The sequence below is a fragment of the Clupea harengus genome, chromosome 2 (genome assembly GCF_900700415.2).
Source record: "Clupea harengus chromosome 2, Ch_v2.0.2, whole genome shotgun sequence".
Classification (NCBI taxonomy): domain Eukaryota; kingdom Metazoa; phylum Chordata; class Actinopteri; order Clupeiformes; family Clupeidae; genus Clupea; species Clupea harengus.
The window spans coordinates 13052815-13063564 of NC_045153.1; the positions used below are offsets into that span (position 1 = coordinate 13052815).

A 10750-nucleotide genomic window follows, 5' to 3' on the forward strand; every position below is an offset into this window, starting at 1 on the left:
GGACTGGATGAGGGCGAGGCGTGACGGGAGAAGCATGGGTGTGCGAGTGTGAGTGTGATGCGGCTTTCAGCGGCCCTGTTAGAGAGGATTAGTGTGCGTCACCGCGGCTACAACAGCGGTTGCCGTGACCGCAAGAGAATGCCTCCCTGATCCCCCCACAATCAGTCAGGGGCCGTTACCGTGGAGCTTTTTTGGAAAAAAAAAATAGGCCAGGCGTGAAATTTCCTCGAATCCGGGCGACAGCGGGGGTGTCGGGTAGTCTGGTGAGTGTCGGGGGCGACCTACAGACGAACGTCACTCCACTTTGGCTCCAGGTGAGGGCTGAGTTAGAGCCAGGGGGAGAAAAATGCAACGGCTGTCGCCCCAACCTGCATTCAGACACGCACAACCGCTGCTAAACTTAGCCAGCCAGCAGGCAGGGCGAAGGGGGCCAGAGGCGGCATCAGCAGTCGTAGGACTGGGCCGCGCTGGTCGTAATGCGATGGACACACTTCTGAGCCTCACCCCCCCCCCCAACCGCTGCCCAAACCCTCCGTCCCAGTAACATTTTATGTGACAAGCATTATAAAGGTGATTTATCGCACGCATGTGTGTTGGCTGAATATTTCCCAGAATATTTCACTAGCGGACCTGGATTAGCTGGCTGTGGCAAACGACCTGAGTGATGGTTGTTCGTGCCGGCCGCCACCTCATCTTCCCCCGCCCCGTCCCCCTCGCCCCCCCCCGTCCCCCCCCTTTCTCCTCCTCCTCATCCCACCCCCTCCCCTCTGCTGTCTGTCACAGCCACCCCTTTAAACAAACTTCCTGCCGAATTAACGAGCGCGGCCAATCGGATCACAGGAATGCGCCCCCGCGAAAGCCTTGCCGCCGCGCGGCCCCAGGCACGTCGTCCTAAAGCGAAAAGCATTGTGTTGTTTTTACTAGCTTTTTTATGTACTGCGAGGGGATTTGCCCCTTTCATCGCTACGAACGAGTGTCTGTTGGCTGGCATACACTGCGCTCATACACCCACTGCCCCAAGCAAACCCGCTAGCAAGCTCTCGCAAAAGCGCACTCAATCAAGCAATCACAGCTGCTTCCCCAGTCTCAGGCTTGCAGTATTAATACACCACGAGGAGGCATTAGGCCGGTAGTGGTATGGTGTGTGTGTGCTTCGCTGATTGCCTGTGTAAGGACTGATACTCATCATGCTGGGATGGGGATAGTGTTTCTAAATGCTGCCTCTCCCTCCCCACTGCCACCTGATTGAAATCTGGTGTCGAGGCCCCGCTCGGGTTCCAGGCCGTCAGGAACAAACTGCTGCCTTCAATTTTGGATCCCGGATAACGCAACGAGGACACCTGTTTCACTGTAGAAGGGGGAATGGCTTGAGTTCCACACACGCGTACACACACACGTATAGACACACATATACACACACATAGACACACACATATGCACACACATATACACACACACACACACACACACACACACATCAACCTCACATCAACCTCACATCCTCCACACACACACACACCCCCCACAGTCCTCCATGGCCTAACTTAGCCCACCTTAGCGCTTCACATCTGTGTCCCAACCCACCCCACCCGCTCAAAAATCTGCCCCCCTCCCACTGCCATCTCCAACCTCCCCCATCATGAGGCCTCTCTCTGCACCCCTACCAGCCTGCAGCCTCCACAAGGTCCAGCTGCAGCCCTGGGCCTCCCCTTCTTCTCTATACACGCCACCAACAATCCCTACTAACCTGCCCCCCCCCCCCCCCCCCCCCAACCACCAAAAAAATACACCAAATTCTAAGATCCCTAATAGGCCCTGCGACGCCTAGTCTGAGTCTAATTCCCTCACGCACACTCCTCGAAATCACCCTCTCACCTCTGTCCCCGGGTCGAATGGCAGGACCGGGCCAGCGGTCCACTTCTCCGTCTCTCGAGGTCGGTCAGTCAACCCTCCCGGCCCCACAGGCCTTCTCCTCCTCCTCCGCCTCCTCCTCCTCCTCCTCCTCCTCCTCCTCATCCTCCCCTCTGAGAGGCGCCCCGGCAGATCGGACCTCTCTCATTAGACGGGGAAGTGTCCCAGCGGGGCGTCTTTGTACTCAGCACGGGACACGTCCACGGACCGGGCCGAGCCGGGCCTCCTCGCCTCCGTCTGGGTTTATCGCTTTATCAGAACCACTTGGCTCCAGGGGCCTCTGATACTATCGCAGACGTCTCCTCTTACCCTGGCTGAAGAAGAAAAAGCACTCCCCCATCGCTTCTTGTTGACCTTCTGCGTCTTATTTCTCTGTTTTTTTTTCTTTCTTCCACGCCAGGAAAACCCGGGTTGTAGGTTAAAGGGAGTGAGGGAAGTGGGAGAGGGCAGTTTATGTATGTGCGCGCGTGCGCGTGTGTGTGTGTGTGTGTGTGTGTGTGTGTGTGTGTGTGTGTGTGCGTGTATGTGTGTGCAGTGGAACAATTGGTGTTTCAACTTCGAAACCTGTTCCTGGCTGTGATACCAAATTCCTCTCATCTACCACTGAGAGCCAAAGAGTGAGCAAAGCTTGTCTGTGTCCCTGAGGTGCGGCAAAGCTCCACAGCACTGCGATGCCTTTACCTCCTCTAGTTAACACTAAAACAGCTGATTCTATCTGTCATTATGTCATTCCATAGTGGATTTCTCCTGGAGTCACTGAGGACATCGGTGTAATCAAAAGTACTTTAAGATGAAATTCTTAAACGTCTCTCTCCAGTCACCTAAAATTTTTCTTCATTTTAATCCAGTGTGTTTGTGTGTTCGAGTGTGTTTAATCCACCCCCTCCATGTAAAACCATACGAGTGTGTTAGTTAGTATTAGTGTGTTAGCAGCCCATCACAGAGGTGAGGGCTGTTGGATGTCTAGCCCACTTCCTGTCGGAAGTCCTGTTGCAGAATGCAAAGGCCGTAGCCTTAGACGGAAACCCCCTCCACACAGGTGGCAGTGACTGATCAAGAGCATTTCTGAACGCAAGGAAAAATGACTGGAATGTGGTTGCCATGATGATGATATGCCCTAGTTTATATGTGAGGGCTGCTGCCTGCTTCAGCTGGTGTGAATATCACCGTTAATACTTTCAGGAACAGTGATTTCTGCTGTATGTTTGACATGTGGAATAACATGATGCAAATCACATAAAAAGACATCCAGAGAGAGAGTTCAGAGAGAGAGAGAGAGAGAGAGAGAGAGATAGAGTTCAGAGAGAGAGAGCGAGAGAGAGAGAGAGAGAGAGAGCGATAGAAACTTACACTGTAGGAAGCTTAAGATTGGATGTATTGTCTCTTGCAATGTTTCTGTGTTTTTGTTTTCGCACTGAACAAATCATCAACTACAAATATAAATCTCAAACATGTCGACTTCTGTAATGTCACATTACTACTCCCTATAGTCCTATGTGTTTTGATTGCAGTACACCATCTTGAATTTACACTTTGTCAAATGCATCTTTGTTTTTTGGAATACAGGACCTTTTTGTGTGCCTCAACCTGTTTCTAAAGAATCATGCTAAAGATCTGTATCCCCATCCCTACAAACCGAGGACTGATCATATGTTGTCCATCCGCCTATGTAGTGTCAGGCAAGGTCTTCAGAGATCTGATCAGAAGGAGGAATCTCAAGCAAAGATGGGGATAAACACAAGAGGGCAACAGTTTACCAGAAATCTTATCAGTCTGTCTTATATGGCCATACTTTAAACCAGCTGTCTGCGCCTTCAGAGGAAACACTTCAGCTTGCCCAATTAAACAAACCCCTTTGTCTTATTTTTATACTCTTTCTCTCTCTCTTTTTTTCTCTCCCTCCCTCTCTCTGTCTGTCTGTCTGTCTGTCCCTCGTTCTCTTTCTCTTTTCTGCTTTCATTTTCCAGTGATCCTTCGCCTGAGGCAGGTCAGCGCCGTTCCCATGGGACAGATATCGCAGACTAAAAAGTCCTGAGCGTGGCTCGGTGAAAAAAAAAGATCAGTCAATCAGGATACGTGGTTATGGGATGCCTCGTAGTCCACATGCTGTCTCAAAACATCCTGAAACCCTCCACCACGGCCTTTGTCTGAATGTCTCATAAAATATGTAGTTCTGGAATAAGTTTGTTTGGAAGCTCATTTTTCCCGCTTTTGTGTATTTTATTGAGAAACAAATGATTCACCGCCATTGTCTAATCCATCGGATGAGGGGAAAGGCCGTTAGCATACTTTAGGTTTATTTCTCCATAAGAAAATTACAAGGATTGAAATATGTTGGGTTTGTGTGATTGTGAGATTGGTTCATTTCTTAAGAAGTGGTCTGCTTCATTGTTTAGCCATATGCGCATCGTGACTACAAAGTCTTTACTTAATATTATCATATGTTCTGTGTTGATTATTTGCCCTTTCTTACCATGTAAACGCAAAGAGGTCATTTCGGTTCACAGCTGAGGCACATTTGTGCAGACTTCGAGCAGTTGATTTTCAAACTCTGCCGAAGACACACGGACAGCATATCAGAGTAATAAACGCAAATAATTATTGGAAATAATGTCCAGATAGATGGAGGGCCGCCAAATTATGAAATCATGCGCTCTTCCACGGTACATTCAGTGATTATTCGGGGAATGCAGTTCGGAAAACAGGTGTTTTCAATACAGCGTGATGTCTCCACGGTCTTCGACCCCCTTCATTTCAGATGATGATTCAGATATGATATTTCATTGCTGGAACAGAGACGTGGAGGAAAAAGAAAACGGAGGAAAAAAAATCGAGCTAGGTTCTGCGGACATCCATGTAATAGATGCTGATTGTGCTGTTAAATCACTGGCGCTCTGTTGGTCGATAATGAGGAGCACCGCAGAGCAAACATGGGCCTGATCATAAATACATACTGGGAACTTACTGGGAACAGCAGATACACACACAAAAAAATGCTGAGACGTTGAAATTACCCAAGAAAGCGATCGCTGACGTGATTGTGAGAGCAGGTGGCATATTTATGTGCTGGGCCAGGGTCACGGCGAAAAGAGTAACGTTAGGACTCGCCATCCATGTGATCAAACCCTGTTTCTCCACATCAAAAGCAGACTTAAAGATGGGGTGATGGTTATTTATCCGTTTTTGTATTTTCATAAACGACATAGGCTTATGTGTGGTTATAGGAAAATTGTGGTCCATTGGTAAGCCCGGGATGGGCCAATCTCAGGTTAAGTTTTCCTACACTGGTAGATAGAGATCTTTAACCTATAGACTACACCATGTGAAAATTATGATTATGTTATGTTACCTTTTTCAGGTTCTGGAAGTTGAGATAAAGTTTCCATGTTTGGATCACGTCTAGTAAGTCACAATAGTACTTGTGTCGTAATGTCGTAAATAAGGACTAACAAGTGGGTAGTAGACCTGGCATTTTCTGTTTAAAGACGTAGTGTTTTAGTCACTCATGATCTTCGTGCTCTAGTCATCATGCCTGGGAAAGAAATACATGGATAGGAAACAACATTTACTCCGGTAAATGAATTAAAACGTTTATTGAACTTTTTGTGCTTGGCACTTGTATTTACAGTTCTTTAAAGGCCTCTGAAAATAGTTTTACTTTTTTTTCTCTGTCCTCTTTCCTGCACAATGTATTGTCTTGTTTTTTTTTTGTTTTTTTTTTACTTAATATTTTTTTACTTCACCAAAAAACTGGCCATATAATTGTATTATTGCTTGGCACTTAAATACATTTATCTACAACACACCAAAACACAATAACTCTGTATTCCTACTAAACCTTACATTTTTTTTCTTCACACAACAACTTAAAAGCTTACTGTATTGCGTGCGTTCATCACCATTTATATGCATAAAAAGATCATCCACTCAAAACAGGGTGCCAACATCCCACTGAATCTAAAGGCCACGAGGGGCATACAGTCTCTCTCTCTCTGTCTGTCTGTCTTCCTTCCTTATTTTCTTCCTTCCTTTCTTTCTTTCTTCCACACAGAACCAGCACAGGCTGGGTAGTCACCCACCCACAGTTTTATGGTTGAAGCCGTTTTAATGTCTGTGACTCCATGGATCTGTGCTCGCTCCTGTGGTCGTGCTCTGAGATGATGACACTCGTTCTGCGCATTCTCTTCTCCCCGCCACGTGACTCTTCAACAAACCGTCCACTCAGCTTTCAGGCGGGCTGCGTTAATGTACCGAAAAACCAACAGCACTCTCAGGGTTAGAAGCTCCAGGCGGAAGTAGATTTTTTTTTTCTCTCTCTCTCTCTCTCTCTCTCTCTCTCTCTTTCTCCCCTTCTCGGATCAACAGGAGCGAGAGTCTCTCTCTTTCTCCCTCTCTCGGATCAGCAGGAGTCTGAGAGGAAGAGTGTGGGTCCCGGTTAGGGGCGGCGTCTGTCCCCTGAACACCCCGCTGTGAGGTCACAGTGTCTCTATTGCACCATAAGAGATCCATGTGTTCACATCTGCGCACTCCCCCCGAAAGAATCAAGAAACCCGCTTGGAGATCTCCCAGGCAACTTCAGGGGGATCTCCTTCATTTTTATCAACCCACTTTTACTAGGATCAGGAGAGACTTTGGTGGGGGTGAAAAAGTCCATGAGAGTGAGCACATAATCCATCCATCTGCTTCGAAACCATTTCAATATAAGAGCTATTTAAATATCACTGTCTCACTCCCAACACGTCAATGTCCAGCTGAGTAAAATGTAACACATACATGTATGTACTGAGATGATTTTTTTTTTTTTTATATGTCCCTTTTTTTTTTTAAGGTCAGTTATTTTCCTCTTAACCTTCGTATACAAACAACCAGTAAATAAATGCGGCTTTGGAATTTCACCACCTAGAAAAAAAAACAACACAAAAAAACACAGCAATGTCCTTCAATCCTTTGGCACCCGTAGCCCACCCATAATGTTACATAACTGTTTTAGAGGGGAGACAAAGTCTACACTGGTTTGTTGTTTACTGGGTACCACATCAGGAGTGGAGAGTGGATTGAGGTGGGTGGGCATGGGGGTGATAAGGGGGTGACAGCAGTCGTTCTCAAACGTACGACCCGTCTGACGGAAGAATGACGATCTGTCGCTCCTCTCTTCCCTCTCTCTCCTAACTGCCCCTTTACACCATGTGCATGGACATCTGGGAAGAGGAGCCATACTGGCGGCCGTCGCAGGTTGCGCCGCCCTGCTGGCCGCCGGCGGGATTGCCGATCATGTGCATGCCCTCCATGCCGCTGCTGGGCAGGTACTGGCGCTCGGCGAAGGCCCCAGCACCAGAGGAGGAGCAGAGCAGGCCCCCCTGCGGCTTTTCAGGACTGGCGGCCAGGCGTGGCGAGGTGGGGAAGTTGTATCCGTACAGGTTGTAGGGGTTGTGCAGGGAGAAGGCATTGTAGGAGCCCTGCTGCACGTGGTGGTGCCCGCCGGCCGCAAACATGTGGGCGGAGGAAGGGGATGAGCCGGGCGAGGAGGAGGAGCTGGAGCCCGAGCCCGTGCCAGCCTGCATGACGTACTGCAGCTGTGAGGCTGGGAAGGACGCCAACTGGCCACCGTAGGCGTCCATCTTGCCGCCGCCGCCTCCGCCACCGCCGCTCCCGGCCACGCCGCCGGCTCCTCCCTGCATCCCCGCGGCGATTAGAGAGGAAGTTCTCTGGGGCAGGAAGGAGTCGGAGCCCTGGGCGGAGGCCACGCCGCCCCCTGACTGGAGGCGGCCATAGGAGCCGTCGGCCAGGCCCCCGTACCCCTGCAGGGTGGCCATGTTGCTGCGGGCGCAGGCCGGGTACTCGGACAGGCCCAGGTTGCAGAGCTGGCTCTCGCGGCAGCCCACGTTGAAGGTGTTGGGCGCCAGGTGGAAGGTCGGGGGGGAGCAGGACGGGGAGAGCAGGTGGGCCGCACCGGACGGGGAGGGGGTGCCCGTACTGGAGGTGGTGGGGGACGTCCCTGTGCTGCCGCCTGAGAGAAAGAGAGAGAAACAGAGGGGGGGGGATAGAGAGATGAAACAAGGATAGACAGATAGAGACAGAGGGAAAGAAAAAAGAAAGGAAGAGAGAGGATGAAAATAGATAGATAGATAGATGGATGGATGGAGAGAGGGAGAAGGCAAGAGAGAGAAACAAATCCAGACAGAATAAGTAATGGTGCGAAGGCAAGATCTCTACAGAGTGAAACAAAAACAGCAGCTCAGGCCAACAATCACACTCAGGGCAGCGTCTCCCCTTTCGGGGCCTGAAGACCGGTCGTCTCGGCGTCTCCGCACCGCAAGGAGCCCCGGCATCAAACTTCCCCTGCCTCCACCAGAGAGAACCACCGCTCTGTTCCCGGGTTGGCCCCGCGGGCCACTCCGTGCGGGCATGCGGAACCTCGGATCTCTGACAGCGCTGCTCTTTGTGTTTGAGATTAACCCAGCGTGGGTTTTTTTTTTTTTTTGTGCGCGGGCCCGAGCAGTAAACTTTATTTGAACAGAAATAAGAAACATTTTTTGTGTATTTATGTGTTTTGGACGGCGGTTTAACGAAGCTAATGGAGGCTAGAGCTCTTCGCCCGTCGGGGAAGCATGGCTTTAACGTCGTCGTAACGCAAATGTGGCTTGAGTTTGGAGCACCAGCGTGTCTGGTCAACAGAGCTCACAGCTTGCCCTCCGTCTTTCGCTCCATGCGACATACAGCATTCATAATTTAGGCAAGCATGAATGTATCTGGGATGAAAGAAACAATGTTGTCTTTTTTTTCTGGAGGAAAGAATACAAGCCTGGCACTAGGGCACCTTGAATCAGTCAAGCTTTTTGGAACCGAACGGATAGCTGTGGGGTATCAATGGCGTGTTCCTTTATTAACCAGAATTTGGCCTCTGTTCATATTTTGTGGTTTTTTTTCTTTCTCTCTGTAACACTTCAGCTTGATTCTCTACATAAAACCAGAAAGAGAAAAGAAAAAGGGAGAAGATAAAAAAAAAAAGACAGCCCGTTCTGGACAGCTTTAAGACCCGGAGGCACTCTTGACTCTGGCTTTTCCTACGGCTTCAAATGACTTAACAGCTAACAGTGAGCTGAACGATTGGCTCTCCCCCTCTCCTCTCTGGCGCGCTATTGGCCGGGGGGGGTGTCAAGACACGGCAGTGATGTCATGTTTTCCCCCGTAGCGGAGCAGAGGTGACACACAGCCTGCAGGGTCGCCCCGAGGGACTTGCTGATTAGGAACGTCCAAAACAGACGAACAGAGAAGGGGAGAAGAAATGCGTTTTTTTTTTTTTTAATGGAAGACAAAAAAAAATATTACCAAGAGCAGCGAAAGTTCATCAGCGGTGCGAGGACGTTAATTAACATTTAATCTGTGCAGAGGGGCTGCTGATGACAAACAGATGTCCACTCAGACAAAATATGGCCGTCGCTCGCGTCACCCTGACCCGTGCAGGCTAGCGCACGAGCGGCCGGTGCAGGCGACGGCGGAGGGAGGGAGGTACGAGCTGCGGAGGCTCCTTAACATGGCCGCTCCCTGATATTAGCCATGACTCACAGGCCCGGCTGAAGTCACCATGGAGACAGCTTGAGTAACAAGAGAAAGAGAGAGGGCCCCAGAACATTTTTAATTTTGTTTTTTTTGGGGGGGGGGGGGGGTTTCTTCCCTGCCTTGAGGCTGCTGTGAAGTAATAAACATTTAGCAAAATGAATGGATCATAATTGCAAATGTACTTCTGGGTTTCTTTTCAACCATGGTTGTAAACATAATGAATATTCAAAGTCATGCCTGCTGAGGTCGTCTGAGGAGGGCTGAAGGCTGTCTTCTGCTTAGCAAATAAACCTTCAGGCATTTGCTCATGCATTTATACAACCCAAATACAGATACACGCTTGGCTCCGTTCAATGGGGATTCAATACACTGACATGTGCTAAAGGGTCATCTGCAGAAAAAGGAGTTTAGAAAATGTTTAGAAATGTTCGAGGCTAACAAGACACACCTTGCTGTTTTTGCATGTTGGTGAAGTCCTCAAATGTTAGGGTCCTCACAGGCGGTCTCCAGAATGCATAGGTCTCCATGATGGCCTCTAGACCAGTTCTGTGTAAGAGAGAGAGAGAGAGAGAGAGAGAGAGAGAGCAAAGAAAGTGAAAGAAAAGAGAATAAAATGCATGTTTTGAGCCAGTGACTATAAAACCATGAGCAAAGTCATATGCAAAGTAACACTAGGCAGCAGATGGGATTAAGAGAGAGAGCTGGAGGAGAGAGATAGAGAGAGAGACAGCATACCAGACAAAAACATAGAAACAGACATACAAACAGAATGAGTGAATGACTGATAGAAGTCAGTAATGAGAGAGAGAATGAGAGAGAGAAAGGTAGGGTAAAAGAAAAAAGAGGAAAATAAACATAAAAGTAAAGATAGACAGAGAGGAGAGAGACAGGTGAGAAAGAGAGAGAGGAAAAGGGAATGAGAGAGAGAGAGACAGAGAGAGAGAGCGAGAGCGAGAGAGAGAGAGACAGAGAGAGAGAGAGAGAGAGAGAGACAGAGAGAGGCCTGGAGGAAACTGAAGCCAGTAAAAGGGAGCAGGTTTTTACTGTGCACATAAATCTGGGTGACGTTTCATCTCGGATCCGTACACGGCTCTCCTTCCTCCGTGATTTACTCTCCTGCGCCTCGCTGGGCCCGCGCCCAGACCCCCGCCCAGACCCCCGGCCCACGCCGGCCCCTGCCCCGCTCGTGTTATTTTAGGGGCCGTAACTCTCCAGCCAGGCTTGCTCGTTAGCGAGACACGCTAATGACACACCCTTCCATCATAACTACACTCATTCA

General features: G+C 49.3%; 1 protein-coding gene across 1 annotated transcript in view; it reads right to left on the reverse strand.

Moving 5' to 3' along the window:
• Positions 1 to 7088: 7088 nt before the first annotated feature.
• tbx15 (T-box transcription factor 15) overlaps positions 7089 to 10750 on the reverse strand; it is a 27728-nt gene continuing 24066 nt past the window's right edge. The window contains exons 7-8 of the mRNA XM_042709842.1: positions 9920 to 10017; positions 7089 to 7918 (exon numbers count right to left, since the gene is read on the reverse strand). Of these exons, the coding sequence (XP_042565776.1) occupies positions 7089 to 7918; positions 9920 to 10017 (928 nt within the window). The remainder of the gene's footprint in view (positions 7919 to 9919; positions 10018 to 10750) is intronic.